The sequence below is a fragment of the Chaetodon trifascialis genome, chromosome 11, assembly GCF_039877785.1.
Source record: "Chaetodon trifascialis isolate fChaTrf1 chromosome 11, fChaTrf1.hap1, whole genome shotgun sequence".
Taxonomy (NCBI): domain Eukaryota; kingdom Metazoa; phylum Chordata; class Actinopteri; order Chaetodontiformes; family Chaetodontidae; genus Chaetodon; species Chaetodon trifascialis.
In genome coordinates this window covers 1,002,501-1,026,207 of record NC_092066.1, presented here as the reverse complement: position 1 = coordinate 1,026,207, position 23,707 = coordinate 1,002,501, and the positions used below count along the sequence as shown (strand labels likewise).

The 23,707-nt window shown below is 49.1% G+C and overlaps 2 protein-coding genes across 28 annotated transcripts in view; one reads left to right on the top strand and one right to left on the bottom strand.

Annotated features, from left to right (window-relative positions):
* Positions 1–6,225, top strand: part of LOC139338526 (discs large homolog 1-like protein) — an 87,928-nt gene extending 81,703 nt beyond the window's left edge. For 21 of the 22 annotated variants that reach the window (XM_070973630.1, XM_070973626.1, XM_070973632.1 and 18 more), the window contains 6 exons: positions 232–282; positions 403–504; positions 597–769; positions 1,317–1,426; positions 3,699–3,790; positions 4,382–6,223. In XM_070973630.1, the coding sequence (XP_070829731.1) occupies positions 232–282; positions 403–504; positions 597–769; positions 1,317–1,426; positions 3,699–3,790; positions 4,382–4,488 (635 nt within the window). In that variant the 3' untranslated portion in view covers positions 4,489–6,223. Of the gene's footprint in view, positions 1–231; positions 283–402; positions 505–596; positions 770–1,316; positions 1,427–3,698; positions 3,791–4,381 lie in introns of all 22 variants that reach the window. The other variant, XM_070973642.1, reaches the window with a different exon arrangement.
* A 5,152-nt stretch (positions 6,226–11,377) lies between these two features.
* Positions 11,378–23,707, bottom strand: part of rasal2 (RAS protein activator like 2) — a 58,628-nt gene continuing 46,298 nt past the window's right edge. For 4 of the 6 annotated variants that reach the window (XM_070974318.1, XM_070974314.1, XM_070974320.1 and 1 more), the window contains 13 exons: positions 22,524–22,677; positions 22,259–22,357; positions 21,345–21,899; positions 20,942–21,086; positions 19,427–19,571; positions 18,831–19,070; positions 18,420–18,621; positions 16,856–17,055; positions 15,605–16,571; positions 15,201–15,338; positions 14,909–15,111; positions 14,653–14,740; positions 11,378–12,057 (listed from right to left, as the gene is read on the bottom strand). In XM_070974318.1, the coding sequence (XP_070830419.1) occupies positions 11,890–12,057; positions 14,653–14,740; positions 14,909–15,111; positions 15,201–15,338; positions 15,605–16,571; positions 16,856–17,055; positions 18,420–18,621; positions 18,831–19,070; positions 19,427–19,571; positions 20,942–21,086; positions 21,345–21,899; positions 22,259–22,357; positions 22,524–22,677 (3,304 nt within the window). In that variant the 3' untranslated portion in view covers positions 11,378–11,889. Of the gene's footprint in view, positions 12,058–13,799; positions 14,167–14,652; positions 14,741–14,908; positions 15,112–15,200; positions 15,339–15,604; positions 16,572–16,855; positions 17,056–18,419; positions 18,622–18,830; positions 19,071–19,426; positions 19,572–20,941; positions 21,087–21,344; positions 21,900–22,258; positions 22,358–22,523; positions 22,678–23,707 lie in introns of those variants that run through there. The other 2 variants (XM_070974316.1, XM_070974317.1) reach the window with 2 other exon arrangements.

Here is a 23,707-nt window from a genome sequence, read left to right as displayed (position 1 = left end):
AGTTTGTCAATCTCTGATCCTGATGAAGGAACCAGGTTTCAAGTCTGAGGATGATCAAACGCAGACCATCGCTGCAGCTGCAGACCTGTGATCTGTGATAGACCTCGTCTTGTCCTCGTCCTCTCATCACGCCACTTGTCCTCCTCTCAGCCTTCACCCCTGCTCTGACTCCTGCACGTAAACTCTGTTAGCGTCTTCTTCTGCTGTCTGACGTCCTCTGTGTGTTTGCAGGTGGACAGGAGGAGTACGTCCTGTCGTATGAACCCGTCGTTCAGCAGGAAGGTGAGACCTTCTGTCGAGTCGTCTCTCAGATGGGAAACTTGTGTCTTTTCTCGGGTTTCTGTGCAGATGTTTCAGTAAGAGTTCAGTCTGATCACTTGCTGTTTCCGTCCTCTGTGACAGTAAACTACACCCGTCCCGTCATCATCCTCGGCCCCATGAAGGATCGGATCAACGATGACCTGATCTCAGAGTTCCCCGACAAATTTGGATCCTGCGTCCCTCGTAAGTCCACGCAGACATGGTCTCCTCAATAATGAGGACGTGTTGGGTGATTTAAAACACGGTTTAAAGTTTTCCTCCTCCTCTTTTCTCAGATACGACCCGGCCAAAGCGAGACTACGAGGTGGACGGCAGAGACTATCACTTTGTGGTGTCCAGAGAGCAGATGGAGAAGGACATCCAGGACCACAGGTTCATCGAGGCGGGACAGTACAACAACCACCTGTATGGAACCAGCGTGCAGTCGGTCCGAGAGGTGGCCGAGAAGGTACCGCAGAAACCCCCAGTGGGGGGGGGTCAGGGTGTAAATCCAGAATATTCTAACGTCCCTCTGTGAATTGTGACGAATCAAGAAGGTTTTGGTGGGTTTCTTGAACGTTCTAGGTAAGAGGTAAAACGACTGTTTCTTTGACGAAGGATCGGGCTCTTAGAATAACAATCCCAGGCTGTCGGTGGTGTCCTGCTTGGACTGGATCAGGTTATGAGGTTGTAATATTTGCCTAAACCACGAGTTGACCAGGACCCTCCACACTCCCTGTGGACACCTGAGGACTAAATGTAGTCCCTGGTTCTTCTGGTCGAAACAGGCGAGTTCCTGAGTTCTTGAAAAGGCTTCCAAAGTTTAGTTCCTGGTCCAGCTCCTGGGTTCAGGTCCTGCACCTGTTAGATGTAAAAAGGTCTGAGAGGGAACACAGAAGAGCCACAACCAGAAATGTGGATGCTGAAGAAGAAAAGACGGATTTACTGAACAGTTTTTGACTTGAACCAGACCTCGGATAAAGATGTCCTTCCTCTTCTTCTTCTGTTGTTTTCAGGGTAAACATTGTATCCTGGACGTGTCGGGGAACGCCATCAAGAGACTCCAGCTGGCTCAGCTTCATCCCATCGCCATCTTCATCAAACCCAAATCTGTGGAAAACATCATGTGAGTTAGCAGACGTCGTCTGGACTGTAAAACCAGCAGGTGGTCGGTTCATACCCGAGACACCAAACATGGCTGCTGACAGCGAGCACAGACGAGTACACTGATGTGGTCTGGGCGGATCTGGATGTGGTTTCTGTGTGGTCTGGTTGTGGTCTCTGTGTGGTCTGGATGTGGTCTGGAAGTGGTCTCTGTGTGGTCTGGTTGTGGTCTCTGTGTAACCTGGATGTGGTCTCTGTGTGGTCTGGTTGTGGTCTCTGTGTGGTCTGGATGTGGTCTCTGTGTAACCTGGATGTGGTCTCTGTGTGGTCTGGATGTGGTCTCTGTGTAACCTGGATGTGGTCTCTGTGTGGTCTGGTTGTGGTCTCTGTGTGGTCTGGTTGTGGTCTCTGTGTAACCTGGATGTGGTCTCTGTGGTCTGGATGTGGTCTCTGTGTGGTCTGGTTGTGGTCTCTGTGTGGTCTGGATGTGGTCTCTGTGTGGTCTGGTTGTGGTCTCTGTGTGGTCTGGTTGTGGTCTCTGTGTAACCTGGATGTGGTCTCTGTGTGGTCTGGTTGTGGTCTCTGTGTGGTCTGGATGTGGTCTCTGTGTAACCTGGATGTGGTCTCTGTGTAACCTGGATGTGGTCTCTGTGTGGTCTGGTTGTGGTCTGGATGTGGTCTCTGTGTGGTCTGGTTGTGGTCTCTGTGTGGTCTGGTTGTGGTCTCTGTGTAACCTGGATGTGGTCTCTGTGTGGTCTGGATGTGGTCTCTGTGTGGTCTGGTTGTGGTCTCTGTGTGGTCTGGATGTGGTCTCTGTGTGGTCTGGTTGTGGTCTCTGTGTGGTCTGGATGTGGTCTCTGTGTGGTCTGGTTGTGGTCTCTGTGTGGTCTGGATGTGGTCTCTGTGTGGTCTGGTTGTGGTCTCTGTGTGGTCTGGTTGTGGTCTCTGTGTAACCTGGATGTGGTCTCTGTGTGGTCTGGATGTGGTCTCTGTGTGGTCTGGATGTGGTCTCTGTGTAACCTGGATGTGGTCTCTGTGTAACCTGGATGTGGTCTCTGTGTGGTCTGGTTGTGGTCTCTGTGTGGTCTGGTTGTGGTCTCTGTGTGGTCTGGATGTGGTCTCTGTGTGGTCTGGTTGTGGTCTCTGTGTGGTCTGGATGTGGTCTCTGTGTGGTCTGGATGTGGTCTCTGTGTGGTCTGGATGTGGTCTCTGTGTGGTCTGGTTGTGGTCTCTGTGTGGTCTGGTTGTGGTCTCTGTGTAACCTGGATGTGGTCTCTGTGTGGTCTGGATGTGGTCTCTGTGTGGTCTGGTTGTGGTCTCTGTGTGGTCTGGATGTGGTCTCTGTGTGGTCTGGATGTGGTCTCTGTGTGGTCTGGATGTGGTCTCTGTGTAACCTGGATGTGGTCTCTGTGTGGTCTGGTTGTGGTCTCTGTGTGGTCTGGATGTGGTCTCTGTGTGGTCTGGTTGTGGTCTCTGTGTGGTCTGGTTGTGGTCTCTGTGTGGTCTGGATGTGGTCTCTGTGTAACCTGGATGTGGTCTCTGTGTGGTCTGGTTGTGGTCTCTGTGTGGTCTGGTTGTGGTCTCTGTGTGGTCTGGATGTGGTCTCTGTGTGGTCTGGTTGTGGTCTCTGTGTGGTCTGGTTGTGGTCTCTGTGTAACCTGGATGTGGTCTCTGTGTGGTCTGGATGTGGTCTGGTTGTGGTCTCTGTGTGGTCTGGATGTGGTCTCTGTGTGGTCTGGATGTGGTCTCTGTGTGGTCTGGTTGTGGTCTCTGTGTGGTCTGGTTGTGGTCTCTGTGTAACCTGGATGTGGTCTCTGTGTGGTCTGGATGTGGTCTCTGTGTAACCTGGATGTGGTCTCTGTGTGGTCTGGATGTGGTCTCTGTGTAACCTGGATGTGGTCTCTGTGTGGTCTGGTTGTGGTCTCTGTGTGGTCTGGATGTGGTCTCTGTGTGGTCTGGTTGTGGTCTCTGTGTGGTCTGGTTGTGGTCTCTGTGTGGTCTGGTTGTGGTCTCTGTGTGGTCTGGTTGTGGTCTCTGTGTGGTCTGGATGTGGTCTCTGTGTGGTCTGGATGTGGTCTCTGTGTGGTCTGGTTGTGGTCTCTGTGTGGTCTGGATGTGGTCTCTGTGTAACCTGGATGTGGTCTCTGTGTGGTCTGGATGTGGTCTCTGTGTAACCTGGTTGTGGTCTCTGTGTAACCTGGATGTGGTCTCTGTGTGGTCTGGTTGTGGTCTCTGTGTGGTCTGGTTGTGGTCTCTGTGTAACCTGGATGTGGTCTCTGTGTGCTCCCCTGCAGGGAGATGAACAAGCGTCTGACGGAGGAGCAGGGCAGGAAAACCTTCGACAGAGCCACCAAGCTGGAGCAGGAGTTCACTGAGCATTTCACAGGTGAGCCGGCGCCCCCTGCAGGTGGCAGGTGGCAGTTAAACTGGCCCGGCCTCGTCTGTAAAGAGACGTGTCCGACAGAGTTTGAGGTCTGTTGTTGTCGTGTTGTTCATCGTCAGTGAAGTGAGGAACAAAGGAAGGAACACAGAACGTTTAAAGGACCAGTCTGCTGTGACTCTGTCTTACTCTTACTGGCGTCAGATCTCACCTCCAGACTCAAACCTGCAGCGTTCGTCCGTCTCTCAGTTCTGTCTCACTTCCTGTCTGTGTCCCATCACTTCCTTTGAAAACACCTCACAAATATTTAGTTTCTGGAATCTCTGCCACGTTTCTTTCCACATGTGCTGCTGTAGTGTGTGTGTGTGTGTGTGTGTGTGTGTGTGTGTGTGTGTGTGTGTGTGTGTGTGTGTGTGTGTGTGCGCGCGCGCGCGTGTGAGACTGAATAAACTGCAGTGTGTGTTCATGGTGATGAAGAACAACAGATCCATCACACAGCGGTTAGCAGTTAGCATGGCGCGCTGGTCTGAGTCTGAACGTGAGCTCGGAGCATCAGACGGTGTTTGATTTGTGTGATCTGTGTTTGTGGTCTTTCAGCCATCGTTCAGGGCGACACTCTGGAGGAGATCTACGAGCAGGTGAAGCAGATCATCGAGGAGCAGTCGGGTCCGTTCATCTGGGTTCAGTCCAAGGAGAAGTTATGAGGATCAGAGCGGCGTCCGCTCCATCGCTCCTCTTAGATTCAGTTTGTTTAATTTTGAAAAGAAGAGTCGACCTGCAGACGGCGGCCTCCCCCTCCTCCCCCTCCAGCTCTCACCCCCCGATCGACGACGGGACGCGCCGGCTGACCGGAGAGTCGTTTTATTTTCTACCTTGGCCTGAATAAGACTCCACTGTCGGGTTTCCTGACCAGCAGAGAAAAGCACACAGGAAGTATGATGACATCACACTAACGCGGTACAGCTCCTTAATGTTTAAGGGAGGAGAACTAACGAGGAGGAGGAGACGACGAGAAGAAATGTACGAAGCAGATTATCTTTGTTTTTGTTTGTGGGTTTGTTTTCCCTTTTTTTGTCTCGTAAGGTGAACGTGGATGGTGGGCGGAGTTTCAGTCTCAGGCAGCGTCTGTCGGTCCGGAGGAAGGCGTAGACACAAAAAGCAAAACTTTGCACGTTTGAGCTTTAACAGCATGTCATTTAATACCCTGTTTATTTCCCATCAGCCCCTGCACCTCAGCGTCTGATGTCACAGCTTTTCTTCTTCTGTTCTGCTCTCCATCATCCGTTCTTTTTTTTTTTTTAAGGCTTGAGTCGCCTCGGTTTTTAACGTCCGCTTGTCGCTGCTGCAGGACGTTCGTCTGGATGCTCTGCAGGGTTCCTGCTCTGCTGCTAGGGGGCGCTGTGGAGCTTCATACTGAAGTGATTAACAGCAAACATTTTTAAAGCTGCAACAAGATCCGCTTGTTGGCTTCAGTTCACTTTCTAAAACTCTTGTGTTGTTAATGAATTATGATTTTATGGCTGAACATTTTGCATTTTAGATATTTAGCTCGACCTTTGTTTGATGAGGTCAAAGGTCACGGCATTGATTATTCTACCAACGCTGCAAAAAAATCTTTTCAAGTCCTTTGAGTCTTTTAAAGAAGTTAAAAATGTCATTTTCTTTCAAAGACGTGAAGAGAAGGAGGGAGGAGAAGGTTTCAGTCTGAATTCACCAAAGAAAAACCCGATGAGACGCGAGAAAACCAGCAAAAACTCCCAAATACACGAAAACAAGGAAGCGTAATCATGAGGAGATCATCAGCATTTCAAGAAAAGAACGATTCACATAAAACTTGTGAATTTCTGGTCAAATATTCTCGTGATTCTCTGACGTGTAAACAGAGAAGAAACTCTGTTAAGATCAAAGTTTGAGAAAAGCATGTGACGAATGCGACTGACTGAACTTTCTTCTTCTTTGGTGAAATCAGCTGCTGTTAAACGTTCTGATCCGATGACACGATTGACTGCGGTGCGTTTGGGGTCACGTGCTCGTGAGCGGCGCCCTCTACGACGAGAGTTCGAACCCCGTCAGACGTCCGTCAGTGTCTTACCGTGAAAAGATGTCGATCACGTGATGAGTCGCGGCCCTGGAGACGAGCCGCCGCCTCCAGGTGTCCGCAGGTGTGTCCCAACACGCAGACGATTATTGTATAATGAGATTTTGACAGATATTTAACCCTCGGTAAACTGCCTATTTTGTTATAATAAAAGTCTATATTGAACTTTACTTAAGCACTACTACTACGGGAATTATTTTCTTTGCATTGTTAATCATATATGAATAGAAAAGTATAAAGATATTTGAATATGAATATATATTTTTCTTTTTCTTTGATCACCACCTCCTCTGTCTTTTAATTTTCTTTTTTAAGCATAATAAAATCTTAACAGGAAAACAGGACGTGGTGCTGTGCTTCTTCTGCTGCTGCTGTTTACAGATGTTTGAGCCTCTGACCTCACATCAGCTTCAGGGCCCCTCAGTGAATCAGCTGATTAATGATCGCTGACCAGGGATCAGTCAGCAGGACGTCGCGCTGCGTTCGGCTCCTGTTCTTCATCTGGCAGCTTGTTTCAGCTTTATTCTAGACTCTGGTAAACTGCTGCTCTGAGGTTCAGTGTTTTGCTCAAGGACACTTCGACATGAGGAGCAGGGAATCGAACCATCAGCTGTGATTGGTGGACACAGTCCAGTGATGCATAAATCAGCTTGAATAGGAAGAGTTAGGGTTAGGGTCTTTGAAGTCTTTGAAGAGATGAAAAAGAGATTAAAATATTTCTTAATGTGTAAATGGGAGACGCCAAGGTTTGGCCCCCGCATGATCACTACTTATTAACCTCCAGCCAGTCTAAAAAAAACCACCTCATTTTACACAGAAATGTGTAAATAAAAGGCTGCACGGTGGCGCAGCAGGTAGTGCGCGTGCCTCACAGCAAGAAGGTTGCCGGTTCGATCCCCGGGTCAGGCGGGGCCTTTCTGTGTGAAGTTTGCATGTTCTTCCCGTGCTTGCGTGGGTTCTCTCCGGCTTCCTCCCACAGACCAAAAACATGCTCATTAGGTTAATTGATGACTCTAAATTGTCCGTAGGTGTGAGTGTGAATGGTTGTTTGTCCTTACATGTGGCCCTGCAATCGGCTGGCGACCGGTTCAGGGTGTACCCCGCCTCTCGCCCATTGTAGCTGGGATAGGCTCCAGCCCCCCGCAACCCCGAAAGGGATAGGCGGTATAGATAATGGATGGATGTGTAAATAAAAATAGATGAATGAATAATGAAGGTGTTAAAAAGTATTTCTTTAAAAATCACTGAAGGTAAATGTCATACAGGTCAGAGTGATTTTGAAAAACGTGATTAGCAGATGAATCAGTCTTTTGTCACCGTTGATAAAGTTTCTTGAACTTGAAATAGTTTGTTTTCAGTGAACTCAGGAGAAACGAGGTCAGCTCACGATCTAACTGTAAGCTTGTCTGTCATGATGTTCCGTTAATTTCATGGGCTGTTACCAAACATTCCGCCAATCGGAGAGGTGGAAGGGCGGGACGAAGACACGACCTCATAGAACAGAGCGATGAGTTCATAGATATGTATGGAAAGGCTAGATGTCTCAAGGCGGAGTCGGCGGCGTTGTCACTGGCGGCCATCTTAGGACAGGAGACTGCGCTGCTGCACCCTGTTGCTGTGGACGTAAGGTGAGTGATGTACGCAAACTTAAATGCTCGTAACTCGCTGAATTCTTGACGGATTTACAAACGGTTTGGTTTATTACAAACCTTATTAACGTGGCTATGATTTATGCTGCTGCTGATGTTTAAATTGTAGCTTCACGTTTTGAGAAACGCTTAATATTGCAGCGTAGCTGTGTGTTTCATGGCTGCCCTCAACTCAAAAGTGATACCAAAGTCGACATTTTCAATTATTAACAGGTTTCCTGAGACCAATAACGTTTCTTGACAACCGAATCTTTTGTCTAAATGTCATTTTGTGGATGTGGTTGTATTTATTTGCTGGCTAGCAGTGAAGAGGTCGTAAGTGAGTCACCAAGCAATTGTAAATTGGTGGGAGAGGCAGGATTAGTCTTTCGTTTCAACATAGCTTTGAGTTACACATGATTTCCAAGTGGTTTGGTTTCTTAAAAACATCTTTACATTTAGATTACTTTGTTGGTTTTTTGTTTACAGAACGTCTGATAACGATATCGTGAAAATGCCTGATTTTTGTGCCGCCTACGGCTGCACCAACGCACGGAGCCTCCAAACGAGGACGCGTGGGATCACCTTTCACAAGTAAGATATGAAAATATTATGACTATTATTAGGATACTCGTTATGTACAATACACGTTCTGCTACTCAGGAACAGTGTGACTGAGACAATATTACAAGATTGCCATTGACCCTGGCTTTTTAGAATGTTTCTTCCACCTACTTTTCATCTTTTTATTCTGATCATTTTCTTATGTCTAATTCTCAATATCTACATTGGCTACATATATTTGCATACATGCAGTACATAGAATCAAAATGATAATATATTTTATACTGTATTTTTGTCCATACCCTCAATGTTGAAGGAAATAAAGGTGGAAGGTTAACAATCATTTATATCTGACTACTATTTCTCCCATTTGTAAGGTTTCCCAAATGCAGCGAGCGCAGGAGACAGTGGAAGCGTGCCCTGAGAAGGGATGGTGTCGTGGCTAACGATAGATCACTGCTCTGCAGTGAACACTTCAGCAATGAAGATTTTGACGGGACAGAGCAGACTGTCAGACTCAAAGCTGGAGCTGTTCCAACTATCTTCAACCTCCCTGTTCATCTTCAGAGGGTATGTGTATAATTGGCCAACTAGAATACAAGGTGTTAAAGATGGATACATCCATATTTAAATGTGATTTAATGTCACACTCTCTGCAAGTTTAGTAATACATAATGTGTATTACAGATCAATTGAATATTTAACTATTTTTTTCAGCCGGTAGCACCAAGAAGCACAACTGCTTCTAGAAGAGCAGAAAACCTGCCCATGGACCCCCAGCAGGATCAACCTCCGCCTGATATTGTGAGTATTTGTACACATGAGGAATGTCACTAACAAATGAACTAACCCTAACCCTAATGAACTTCATTATATATTTATTTATTATTTATTGTATTTTTTTTTCAAAGCCACAGGCAGCCACTGGAGAGAGGCAAAGGAGTCGGAAGAGGAAGGCCCCTGACGGCTCTTAAGGCCAAACTTGATGCAGCCATGGCAACAGTGCGTAAACTTCAGCGGGAGAAGAGCAATGCCTTGGCAAGGGTAAGGAGGGCCAAGAAGAACATGAAGGCTCTTCTGGAGGAGCTGAAAGCCAAGAACCTCATCAATGAAGAGCTTTGATACTGATGGAAAGATAGTTTTGTGTCCAATTGTGTCTTAATGTTTTTTTTTTTTTTGTATTTGCTTGATTGCACATTTTGAACTGTTTTCTAATTGAGTGCATCTGGACCTAAGTAAAAAACAAACAGAAAACAAAGACCCATCTCTTTTCTCTTATTTTACAGAATGGCAACTTGAGACAGATTTCTATAATACATAAATTTACACATGTATTTAATAATGTAAATATTAGTAATAAACTAAATTGCACTATTTCATGTTTCATGTATCTTATAAATATTGACAACATCATTACTGTGTGTGTATGGGTATACCTATTACTTTACCTGTCTAGTCTACTTAATATTATACTATTTTCATAATAAACTCCGTGGTTATAATTATTCACAAGTATGCAGTTAAATAGCCACATCTCTGACGTTTATGACAAGCCAAGCCGTTTGAAAATCGGTTGAAAATTGAGCAAAATATAGTTATTTCAGCACTACATGCACAATTGACTTTAATGTTATGACTGGACGAGCGTTCCTGTCCCAAGATGGCCGCCGTGTGACGACGTCAGTCCCCATTGGCTCACAGCGCCGGTAAGATATCTAGCCTTTCTACACATATCTATGGATGAGTTAGCCAAAAGGAGAGCGACGAGCTGAGTGACAGAAGTAGATTAAAAGCGTTTTTCTGAGGTGAAAGGGACATATCGAAACCTGCAGAGAGTAAATAACCTTTGTTTGTTTGTTTGTTTGTGTGTAAATTGTATCCCTTCATAACAATGCGTGAGTAAAATGTACATGCTAACCGCCTTAGCATGCTAGCTCTATTAGCTCGTATTTCCGCGGTGTAGCAGCTAATGTTACTGTGTGATGATGTGAGCTCGTTTGAAGCTCAGATGAAGTCGGAATGAGAAGAAAGAAGCTTTAATGTGATTAAAGTGACTGAAAACGGTCACTCGTCCGACTGAGGACCCGGAAATACTCCGCGTACGTGACGGAGGAGCGGATCGTTCCCGCTCAGATGTCCATACATCAGGACTGTTGTCACCTGTAGCTTCACTCACCTGTGTCCTCCTCAAGCCTCGCTGTTCTTCATCCTTCGGCCTGTTCACACCTCATCCTCTGACTAACAGTCAACTGCCTGTTGTTTTATTTGCATCTTGAAGTGACGGCGCTTGTTTCTGGTCACGTGCTCCAACAGCGGTTCATTAGTGAGTTAAAGAAGAAGAAGATTGTACCGTTTGAGAAAAAAGAACAAGTTTTTAAGTGTTAGAAAATATTTTACAAGTTCTTTATTTTTTGCTCTTCTTATATATAATTGTGTTCACATTTACTAAAACAGGAAGAAAAAATAATACTACAAAGTTCGTGTGAATACATCTTCCTGCTCAGTGGAGGTGGAGTTCACGTGATCACGGTCAGCCATAGTTAAACGTAGGCAGGCCCCGCCCACAGTAGCTGATTGATGGGCGGACAGTCAAATAATCTGAGACGCTCTTTGCAGCTTGTCTTTTCAGCCATGAGCTAATTAAAAAGTCAGAGTCGGTAAATGTTTGACGTGGTGTTAATTTACTTTTTCCACTCTAAGCTCGTTAAAACTGTCCTGTTTGGAGACGATCCTCGTGGTGTCTCAACCATAACGTGAACGTCAACATTTTGTCTGCTTTCATTTGTTTTCATGACGTCTGAATGAGCAGCTGGTTGTTTGATCTGCCGCCTCAGTATCAGCAAAACTTTCAGTCCAGTTTAAAAATGGCTCCTCTTCATCACGAAAGAGTCACATCAACATATGATCTGATTTTCTGTTCAAGCCTTTCTCTCATTGCTTCACATAAACTGGCCACGTCACGTGACCTCAAAGCAGCTGTTTACAAATGAATCTGGAAGTGATGAAGGATTTCGGTTTGTCGCTTAGCTTCATGTCTGTTACTTCAGTAAAAGTGTCAATAATCCAAAAGTTAAGACAAATACTCAGAAGCAGTGACATGTAGTAAAGTACAAGTACCTCAAACACGCACAGTACTGCAGTAGTTTACATCTGGATCCCTGCGATACGTTTTTCTAATGTCTGAATAGAAAAGTTAATCTGCAGATTATTCGTTTTATTTAACGTCACATTTCCAACAAATATTCAACAGTTTAAAAATGGTCAGAATTATTAATCAGCCGCTGACGAAGGAAGGAGACGAGCGACTTTCAGGCAGCGTTTATTCTCAACATGTGGACAGCAGACAGGTGTGACCTTTGACCCCGACCCTACAGGAGTCTGTTCAGTAGATCAGCAACAATAAAGGACGACGTGGAGGAATAAATTAAAGCCAAACAACTCGTCAGGTAAAAAAAAAAAAAAAAAGAAGAAGAAGAAAAAACTCCACCGAAAAAAAAATCAAAGGTTCAAATAAAAAGCTTAAAAAAGTCGGTTAGAAAACTCGAGTGCGTTTTAGTTTCAGTTTTTGGTTTGTTTCTTCTTCACTGTGCTTCTGTGATGCTGCGCACACACACACACTCACACTCACTCACACACACACTCACACACACACACACACACACTCTCTGTACACTGAACAGATGAAACCTTCAGTATTTACACTCGTATTTATAGACTCGTTAAATTCAGACTTTTTGTTTTCGGGCTGCAGCTGGAGGGCTGTGTGGGCGGAGTTACAGAATTTAGGCCCTGCCCCTCGCGTCCTGGTCAGCCAATCAGCAGCTGCTGTTCTTGAACTCTCCGTTCTCAGTGATGGACAGTTTGGTGGGGTTGGTGGGTGACAGGCCGTTGCGGAGGTTGGGCGCGCTGTAGCGCTCCTTCACCTGCGTCAGCGCCGCCATCAGCCGCGAGTTCGCCGCGTCCAGGGAGCCGATCCGCTTCTCCTGATAGGACAGAGACAGAGGGGGCGGGACAGGAAGTCAGACTGAGCCTCGCCATGATTGACAGTCTGGTTAAAATCACGCTCGAGGTTTGAGAAACATGATGTGATTCATCAAAGAAAAATCCCTTAAAATCGCCTTAATTAAGCATTAATTTACCCTGAAAACACCTTCAGTGACTCCATTTGTCCATTAAGTGAAAACACTTAAAATAATAAAATAAAAATAGGTGTGTTAAATCATTAAATTTTAAAGGCTTCATTCATTTTAAACTATTTGAAACATAAAGAAAATGTTAAGAGTTTTTCAGGAATTCTTCTTCAGGTATTAAGTTTCTTACTATTAAAAAAACCCTGAAAGTTTCATTGATGGATTTGAATATTTTAATGAGTTTTCTCCACAGATTGAGACTAAAGAAGAAAATACATAAAAATGTTTACAGATGATTTACATTTGGGTTTTTGAAAAGACTTTAATGTTTCAAACTCTAAGTTAAACAAATTTAATACATTTAAGGGTTTTTACTGGATTCATTTCATGATTAAAGGGTTTTCTAAGAGATAAAAAAAATAATCCTTTTTCACCTGAAGTGAAAGAATCATTAAACATGTAAAACAGAGGATTCGTTTCACCTGATCGACTCAGTTTGAAGGGATTTAATAATCAGATTCATTCTGTTTTTTTATTAAGGGGTTTTGGTTTATTCCTGTTCAGCTTCACTTAAACTCAGAAGCAAACATTCATTCATTAGATTAATAATAAAGACGATTTAAGGGTTTTCTACCTGATTAAAAGAAGAAATAACACTTAAACTGACTAAAAACTCCTCCAGGTGTGTTCAAAGTCAGGGATCATTGACCGAGAAGCCTTTAAAGTCGATCAGAGGAAGGTTCTGCTGATCTGAGGTCAGTTTTAAGGGATTCTTAAACTGTGCAGATGATCCATTAAAAAGCCTTAAAATATCACAGTTCCTTTAAGATCCCTTGAGACCTGTATGACATCATCATTAATGGACCAATGAAGAGTTGTGACTTTGACCCAACGGCAGAAACAAGACAAACGTCAGAAAAAACTGAGAGGAAGCAAAAGAAAGAAAATAAGTGAAGCTGCAGTTTGTCAGCAGGAATCAGCTGATCTGGGATCAGCTGATCTGGGATCAGCTCACAGCTCCACGTTCACATCCACCTGCTCACAAACTGACACACCTGAGACCCCACAGGTCCCACAGGTCGTCTCTGAACCTGCTGGAAGCTCCTCGTCCAGAGGCCGTGGAGGCTCAGAGGAGGAGGAGGAGAAGGAGGATGAGGAAGGTGGAGGGAGGAGGGAGGAAGGTGGAGGGAGGAGGGAGGAAGGTGGAGCAGCCAAACAGAAAGAAAACCAGCTGAGAGCTCAACACCAAAACACCAAAACACCAAAACACCAGCAGCCGTCCTGAAGAGACCCAACGAGCCGCTGAGACGCTTCAATGAAGTGAAACCTGAAGGTCTTCACTGACATGCAGGACCAGGACCAGGACCAGGACCAGGACCAGGACCAGGACCAGAAGCAGGACCAGGACCAGGGTCAGAGTCAGAGTAAGGATTAGTGTTTAGGGTCAGGGTCAGGGCCAGGACCAGGGTCAGTACGTGTCAGATGGTGACTTGGTTAAGGAGGGGACTCACCTGTGACCTCACTTCCTCTAATGAGATGAAAGATAACGAGGCCACGTCTCATTACTCTCACCATCCTTAACGAGGACTCAATTAACCTTAACGAGGAGAAGGCGGGTCCTCCTGCACTTCCTGTGCATGTTCATCAAACGTGATGAAGAAACCAAAACGTGTTTGCTCTCAGTGTCCAGTTTATTAGGTACGCCCAGCTGATCCAGTCCCCACTCAGCGGGGTGGACAGAATAACAGAGACACCTGTGAGTCCAGCTTCAGCCTGCGTTCTTAATAAACTGGACGAGGCCGCCAGTGCTGACATCATCACAATTATCTGCTCTGTGATTGGCTGATCCGGTGTGTTGACGCTCGTGTTTGTTCTAAAAACAGCGTGGGGGGAGGGGTGGGGGAGTGGGCGGGGCTACAGTCACTACTTGCCTGATTGGTTTATCTCACATCCGTTACTGACCTGAAATCAGTGAAGAGACGATGAGACAGAAGCAGAACTGAAGGAGCAGCTGGACCGTCAGCTCAGCCTTCGATTATTGATCGATCATTAATTATCCCATCAAAGGTCATGACCTCAGGTTAACATTTTCTGATTGGACAAAAGTCTGCAGGTGTTTGATTGGAGGAATGAGAAACAACAAACCCTTAAAAACACAGAACTTTCCCTTAACTTTCCACGTTGATTAAAGAGGTTTTCAGATTGATCAGATCTCCATGTTTCTACAGGAGCCCGGAGGGGACACACCAACAGACTCCAGGTGTGTTTCAGGCCGCTTCAGGTGGTTGTAATGTGAAATGTCACCACTAGGTGCCACTAAGTCCTTCAGAGTTAGAGGATTTGCTTCAGATGAACAAAAACAAACCTGAGATTTTTTCTGTTTTCAAAGTGTTTCCTCGAAGGTCAAAGAGCGACACACAGGCTGATCTGAGGTCAGAGCGTCTGTACCTGAGCGTCGATGATCTTCTGCTTGGCTTCGATCACCGCCTGCATCTCTGCGTGATCCCGCTTCAGCTCCTCCTCCACCGCCATCAGCCTGCACAGACGCACGCACGCGCACACACACACACACACACACACACACACACACACACACACACACACACACACACACACACACAGGTCAGAGTGTGCGCTGACTGTTGGACGGGTGTGTTTAGTTTCCGCGCCCTGCAGCCCTCAGAGGGGCGGAGCTTGTGCGTACCTGCAGATGATGCTCTTCATCTGGCTGTCCTTCTCCTCCTGCTGCCTCCTCAGACGCTCCTCGCTGTCCTCCAGTCGGTGTTTGTACTCCAGCAGCAGCTTCTGCATCTGCTGCTCCTGAGCCAGCAGCCGCCGCTCGTACTCCTCCAGACGGCGCCCGGACGCCCGCAGACGCTCCTTCAGCCGCGAGATCTCCAGCTCATACTGGGGGGGGGGGATTCAAACTTTACTGATTTCACAGTATTAGCATTATCACAGCGTGTCACACCTGTCCAGGTGCGTGTGCTCTGTACCTTCTCAGTGTTCCTGCCCTCCTCTCTGCTCCTCTCTCCTCCTTCCTCCTCCTTCTCATCGTACTGGCCGTTGTTGAGCACCCAGGCCGCCGTCCTCTCCACTGGAGACATCGCCACCGCCTCCACCGGAGACGCCACCTGAACACAGAGCAGTGACATCATCACACACCTGCGTTAGTAAGAGAGAAACACCTGCAGGGATAAAAGCATCGAGATCTCATCAGCATCAGGACCCATCAGGGATTCCACAGACTGGACCAGCAGAGGTCACCTGGTTCCTGACACACCTGCCTCAGTCGTACAGGTGACAGGACCACCCAGGTGTTTTTACTCACTGCTCTTACTGCTTCTCAGACATGATAAATGAGAGCATGACTTCCTGTCTGGCTACACCTGTGCTGTACCTGCGGCTGCTTGGCGGCGCTCCTCGGGGGCGGAGCCATGTTCTCCGCAGAGCAGGTGGACTGCTGGCGGGCGGCGTGGCCGACGTTGGGCGCCGGCTCTGTGTTGGCGCTGCTGCTGCTGCGTAGCGAGGCGCTGTGGGGGAGTGAGCGGGGCGTCCTGGCCCCGCCCCCTCCCCTGCTCTGCTGCTCCACCTTGATGATGTGGGCGGTGCCCGCCGTCGTGCTCTGGCGGGGGATGGCGACCGCCGTGGCGATGCCAGGCGGGAGATCAGGCGGCGCGTGTCGACGCGGCGTGGAGCACTCCTCGCTCTGCGTGCTCCGCCGGCTGCCCAGCTCGTCCAGGCTGCTGTTGGACGCCTCACGACCTCTGACCCCCACCTGGCTGCCGAAGTCGTCGGAGTTGCTGCGGCTGTTGTGCGAGCTCTCGGTACTCAGGTTCTCGGAGCTGGAGTCGTGCTGCAGCGAGTGGGCGGAGCGTGTAGACAGGCTGTGGGCGGGGTTGCTCAGGTGGTAGACGGGGTTCTGGAAGGACAGCGGCTGCAAGCTGCGCTGCTGGCTGAGCGACGGGTGGAGCGGCCGCCTCACCTGCGGCGCGCTCTGCGGCTGACCGTCTCTGCCCGCGGCTTTGGCCTGGTGCGGCGCCGGCTGGGGGGTCAGGGGGTTGGAGTGGGGGTGGTTGAGCGGGAGCGGGGCGTGTCCGACGGAGGCCTGGGAGCCCGCCCTGCTGAGGCGCGGCGGGGCCTCGTGGTGCGGCGGGAGCCCCGCGGGGCCGTGCGGGCTCTGGGCGTCCTGTAGGTCCACCAGAGAAATGCTGCGGCCGTTGGGCAGCAGGCCGTCTCGCTCCTCACGGTCCGAGAAGCCGGCGTGGGCATGGGGGGGCTGCTGGGCCGGCGGGGGGCGCTGACCTCGAGCGTAACCCTCCATCAGCTCGCCAACCGGAGACTGAAGGCTGCGAACGTCGCCGTGGCTGCAGGAAGTGACACGGACACAGTGACTGACCTGTAATCTGATTACTGATCACAGATTAGTTACATGTCGTGGGTTTAATGACCCTCGAGCGGCATCATCAGGACTCACACTCACTCACTCACACACACACACACACACACACACACACACACACACACACACACACACACACACACACACACACACACACACACACAGTACTAGTATTTGGTTCCACCATCCCAGATGTTTCCTACAATGTTCGAACCTTTCACGGTTCTGATCTGCGAGCTGATTGGTTACCTGTCGACGGGGTCCTCGAAGATTCGCTGTAACCCTGACGACAGGCTGCCGCTGATGTTGTGGGCGGAGCTGTGGTCCTGGAAACGCCGCAGCTGCTGCTGGACGGGGGTGGGCGCGGCCAGACAGCGAGAGATGTCTCCCAGAATCCTCGGCAGCGGGCCCAGCTTCGCAACGGTGGCCTGCAGGAAGGAATTTTCACCCTGGAGTTGCCGTGTGTGTGTGTGTGTGTGTGTGTGTGTGTGTGTGTGTGTGTGTGTGTGTGTGTGTGTGTGTGTGTGTGGATGATGTGAATGGAAGCACCAGGATGCAGTGGTGGTGGGGGGAGAGCGAAACCAACATGGTGGCAACAGAGAGAGTCGGCCAGACAGGAAGTGAACAGAAGGAGGAGGAGGAGGGAAAGATGGAGGGAGTAGGAGGAGGAGGAAGAGGAGGAGGAAAAAAACATGAGGGAAACTTAATGGAAACAACTCAAACAGACTAGAACATCATGCTTCTACTGAACAGAACCACGTCAAACACAGCAGAGCATGCTGGGACTGAGCTCCACAGGTGAGACAGGTGAGACAGGTGAGATGCTGCACGGCCAGGGGGAGGTGCAGGGTGGGGGGGCCGGGGGAGTTCAGGCCATGCTGTGAAGCCACGCAGCGTTAATGTGTTAAATGAACTGAGGTGACCTTTGCTCCTGATGTTCAGTCTTGTTACATCAGCAGATATTTACAGCATATTTACAGCATACACACACACACACACACACACACACACACACACACACACACACACACACACACACACACACACACACACACACACTCTGACTCACTCACTCACTCCCTGATCAATACCTGATCACCTGTTTATGAGACTGTGTGTAAATGATACGTCTCAGTGTGTCTCAGTGAGCCGACGTTTAAAGATCAGATTATCTAATGTGAGCCTGAAGGCATCACAAGGTGACGAGCGACAAATCAAATGTTCAGAATCAGCGAGAGCCGCCGTTCACAATGAAGACGATGATGATGAAGGCCGAACACACTTTGTGTCTCAGTGATTTTAAACTACAGGTGATTCTGATATTTAATAACAGAAATATTAAAAAAGCATCAAACATCTGAAGAATTCAACACTTCGACCTTTAAATGTGTATTTCGCTTTGATTGGTGTAAAGCTCACAGGTGTCGTCCAGGTGTTCAGCAGAGGAGGTAAGATAATATAAGATAAGAGCTAATCGTCCATACGCACAAACGATCGACTGAGACTCGTGACAGAAAGTCTTCTGAACTAAAACTCTTCGTCTCTGAGGGACATGAATACACGATGCATTTAAGTGCTGCTGGAAAACTCCGACATCTGCTTCCAGTAGAATTCATGTGGACTTTCACAGTGAGGACGTCTTTCGCTGACTGCTGTGACCAATGTTAAGACCCATGACATCTCTCTCTCTCACTCACACACACACACACACACACACACACACACACACACACACACACACACACACACACACACACACACACACACACACACACACACACACACACACACACACACACACACACACACACACCTTGTCAAGCTGAGAGACGACCTCCCACAGCAGAGCGTGCAGGACGGACAGCTCGCGGCCGAGGTCGATGTATCCCTCGAAGCCCGGCGTGTTGGACAGAGTCTCCGGGTTGGAGATCTCCGACAGGAAACGCATCATCCCCGCCCACTCATGCTCCAGGAAGTCGTTCATGAAGGCCATGTACTCCTCTTTGTTTCCAAACCTGCGGACGAGACGCAGACGTGTCCAACGTCAGACTTGTCTGTCCGCTCAGTTCATTGGATCCTCGTTCTCTGCTGCACCTGTCCTACCTGAGGTCCTCATAAAAACACATGAGCATCCTGGAAGCATCCACACTACATCACACGACCTCTGACCTCTGTCCGCTCAGGCGTCTCTCAGACTGCTCAGGTGACCCCTGCAGATACTCACTTGGTGAAGTTGGCGAGGTTCTGGATGACCTTGGCGATGAGCGTCAGCGTGCGGGACGTGCGGTCGTCGGGATATTCCTGCATCAGGCTGAAGAGCGACGGCGACATGATGGCGGGGCAGAGGAAGCGCAGGAAGAGCGAGGCGCTGATCAGACGCTTACTGATGTCCTGCTGGTGGCCGCGAGCGACGCACTGCTGCTTCCACGACGCAAACACCTCCTTCAGCTCCCGAGGAAACACGCTGAGGAGACAGGAAGGAAGTGAGCGAGCACTGCGGAAAGGAAGGATCAGGTTTCCTCACGAAGCCTCAAAGAAAGAAGTGATTTCTGAAGCAGCTTCCTGTCTTCCTGTAAGCTGTTTTTTACTGTCAGGGTCATTTCCCGCCTTGAGAATTTGTCTTTTTATGTGATGAATCAACACTGAAAATAAAGTATAAATACATTAGAAACACGCTGTGAACTGTGAATGTGTGTACTTGTACTTTGCTCGAGTCTTTTTACTCTGCTTGTACTCCTCGACCTTAATCTGACAGCTTTATCTAGGAGTGACTTCAGTGGTGCAGGCTTCAGAGGCGCTCGCTCGTGTCAAACGTGGTACCAGTAGGAGTTGATGATCTTGCAGAAGGCCAGCTCGCAGCACATCTTCAGGTTACTCTGGTGTTCGGCCAAGTCGCCGCTGGAGCACCGGCTGGGGTCCACCTCGCAGTTCTCGTCCGACTCGTACAGAGCCTTGATGAACTCACCTGGAGACAGACGGACAGACAGTCAGGGAGAGCGTACGAACGAGCATCCTCAATGATTCACCTGTTCAGGTACAAAGTGGCTTTACGACAGGACGGCGGCAGCTAGCTGTTAGCGTGCTAACATCTTCCGCACATTGGACCTTTAACGTTCATCACAAACTGCTGCTCGTGTCAGTTTCTGTATTTCTGATGCGGCTCGACTGAAGTCTTCAGATGATAAACTCTGTTCTCTGCTCGGCGATGAAGACCATCCTGCTCTTCATCAGCACTGACTCTGATTGGTGTATATTCACATCACAGTCAAACCAAAGCATCTGATCTGACTCTCCGGTGATGCTGTCGTCCTCTTTCATCTCTGCTGATCATTAACTGTCTGATGGTGTGTGTTCGTGCTGTGATGTCAGCTAAAACCTCACAAACAGCCCAAAATAACCTTCATCTGACTGCAGGAGTGAACCAATCAGAGAGGACGGACGAGCTGAAAGCTCCAGGAAGCTCAGTAAGAGGGCCTTGAGTCAGGATCACCAACACGCCGTCAGTGTTCCTGTGACGAACGAGCCACGACGCAGCGGCACCAATCAGCTGCAGCCACACGTGTGACCTCACGCGCCGCAGGAAGCCGTTCTGTCATTATCTTCTGCTCTCAGATGTGAACCTATAAATATTCAGCGTGGAGAAATGATCTGAGTCTCTGAACTGGGACGATGTGTCTTTGTGCTAAGAATAGTGTGACGGTTGTCTCGGTGCGGCTGATGTTTATTGGTCGGCGATGACGGCGGTCTCGTGGGTCTCTAACAGTTCTGCTTCTGTCACATTCAGCCGGCTCTGAACTGTTTCAAGTCCTTTATGACTGAAATGTTTCAGAACATGCAAACTCTAATTTTAGCGCCCAGAAGTCCATGAAGATTTTCTCACTTTTAATGAGATCCAGGACTTGATGCTGCGCTTTGTCTGAATGTCTGACGTCTTTCTGAAGACACTGCAGCTGAGAGCACGGCCTCATTGATCACCGATCGACACCGAGCATGTGAAATCAATAATGTCTGGAGGAGGAACACGAGCAGCTTCATCATATTCGCTCTCAAAGATCAAGACTTTGGGGAAACAAATGTGCGTTTATCACAGGACGGATGTCCAGGTCAACTGTGGACGAGGAGGAAGAAGACGTTCTAAGATTGTTCAGGATGTCAGCGAGGATCTGATCTCACCGCGTCATGTGACCAGCTGAAGCACACACGGACGCCAAAAAACAAGTTAACCGACAAAAAGTGTCTTTATCTGACCAAACAAACCTGCAGGTGTGTGTGCAGGTGTGTGTGTGTGTGCAGGTGTGTGTGTGTGTGCAGGTGTGTGTGCGAGCTGACACTCACCGAGCGCGTCGTGCAGGTATTTCTGTCCCACCAGCTTCAGATATTCCTCGATAGCTTTGGTCGCCAGCGTGTTCTCCCTGAAGATCAGGACGTCGTGGTCGGCACAGCGGTCCACCTCCGACATCACAAGGTCTGTGAGGAAGTCCTACAGAGGAGGAGGAGGAGGAGGAGGAGTGAGTGTGTGGCAGGCCTGGGATCAGTCTCACAGGTTACAGTCACATCGTGTGGACGCACAGACAGGTTTTCCAAAGCGGCACAGAACGGCTACAGACAGCAGCTAGCTGTTCACACCTGTCTTCAGCCTTCATGCTAAGCTAAGCTAAGCTAACACACTGCCGGCTGACTCTCAGGATGCTGAGCTGTTCCTCTGACTGCAGGTGTCTGATTGGCTGACAGATCTGACCTTTGCCCTCCCGGTGCTCTGCAGGATGTGGACCAGGGCGCAGGCCATCTCCTCCTTGTTCTTGACGCTGATGACGGGCTCCAGCACCGAGCACAACATGCCGTAGTTGTTGGTGACGAACTCGGCGAACTCCTTGTACTGCTCCATGGGCAGGATGGAGATGGTCTGGAAGCGGGACTTGATGCGGATCGACGGCCCCCCTCCTTTGGCCTTGCTGGTGGTGGGCGTGCTGACTGGGTACCACTTCTCTACGAACTGCCGGCCCGTCACGCCGGACACCGGGATGTTGACCAGGCCCACGTAGTTGTTCTTGTCCTTCTTCTTCTTCTTGTCCATGTCGCGGTAGATGTGCACGGTGATGCTGTGCATGGCGGGCAGGCCGGCGAAGTCGAAGTACTCGCCCCAGAACAGGCTGTCGTGGCGAGTCTTGCTGGTGGTTCGGGCGTACAGGACGTCATCCAGGCACAGCTCGCAGAAGTACTTCTTCTTTGGCGGCAGGTCTTTGGCTTCGATGATCCACAGTCGCAGCAGGTTCTCTGCACGCCGACAGTTGTCCTGCAACACAGACGGCCTCAGTTAGAATCCAAAACAAAGACGTCAACACGAGCACAGGTGAGCTCTTCACGCAGAAAACACCTGGACGCTCCTGAACCTTTAATGTTCATGCAAAGAAAGGCTGACCAATAACATCACAGTAAGCAGAGCGGACGGTCAGGTGTGATGACATCACCGACGCCCACACACCTGTCCTGCTGCCTTCACACGTCTGCAGAGCTCTCAGGAGTAAAAGCAGCCGCAGACATTCCTGCAATAATCACACATACCTGTGCGCCGTGTGCGTGAAACCACCTGACAAAAGGTGAGTCTTCAGGTGAGGAAAGGAACGCACAGGCCGAGCAGTTTGTCCGTCTCACCTTGTTGGGCTGAATCGTCCTCCTCAGGTTTTCCATCCACTTGTCTCTCTCTGAGGCTGAAGTGCAGCTGAAACACTTGCTGCCACCTGAGTACGTCACCTGACAGGTGAGAGAAAGATGTTAATCGATTGTGTTCGCTGTGAAGCTTCACTTAACGCCTCTATCTAACAAACTCTTAAAAGTGAACTTTTCTTCTTCTTCTTCTTCTTCTTCTGTGTCAGGTGGAGGTCTGAGCAGCTCCTCCAGGCGTCTGCAGTGGACTCACCTCGAAGCAGAACTCCTGTCCCAGGATGCTGCTGTGCAGAGGTTTGACGAACACGTCCTCCTCCATGCTCAGGTCCAGAGCCTCCACCGCGCTGCCCGGGCTCAGCAAAGACTCATGGGAGGTTGACTCCTTCAGCTTGGGCAGCCCGCGAGATCTGCAAGACAAGAGGAAACGATGAAAAGCAGGTTTGGTTTCTTCCTTTAAAGGTCAGACTCTTCAGAAATAAATCACGCCAGCAGGGGGCGCTGCCGAGCACGCAAGAGTGTTCAGGTACCACAACAGCGACGGCGTCTGAGCGGGTCGGCACGGCCAGCTGCTGTCGACAGTGGAGCAGAGAGCAGTAATACCTACAAAAAACAACCGCAGAGCCAGGTGAGGGGAGGTCCCCAGAGCATCCCGCCTCCTCGACTCCCCCCTGCTTCCGCCGTCCTCCCACCTCGACCCCGCGGCAGACAGCGGCAGCTCGGCGCACGTTAACGCCTCCGAGCGGAGCGTCGCCTTTATGAAGCCTCCCTGCGCTCCGGCAGGCGGTAAACAAGGTCCTGGGACGGCCAATTGCATCGGGCCTCTGGGAGCGTTACCATAGCAACAACCTCCGCGGGGGATGCGGGCGCTAGGCAGCAGAGCGTGACGCAGCAAGGAGCAAGGCGGGCATTTAACTACAGACCGGTCTCAGGGGAAGACAGACGGAGCTGTCAGAGGTTAACGAGAGGAGGTCATGGAAGAATTAACGAGCAGCTGCAGCTTTATCAGCAGCAGAAGAAGAAAGTCTTCAGAAGCGACAGGAAGCACAGATTTCCCACCGTCAGTGAACTCGTCTCTGAGTGAACCTCAACCTTACACCTTTTCAACTTTAGCTTCAACGTCAACTCGACGTCAGCGGCTGCTGTTCACAGTACTTCTGTACCTTTACATCAGTAATACTTTCAAAGCAGAGTACTTTCACTTTGTGGTAGTACTCATTGTACAGACTGAGTTCTTCCTCACTGACTGCAGATCAGCTGACTGACTGAAGCAACGAATCATGAAGTTCAGCTTTTCAGGACGCTTTAAATCAATGCGTGCGTGCGTGTGTGTGTGTGTGTGTGTGTGTGTGTGTGTGTGTGTGTGTGTGTATCAGACATGTGTTACCCATGCTGTGGGGACATACATATGTTCACACAGTCACATTGTGGGGACTTGTC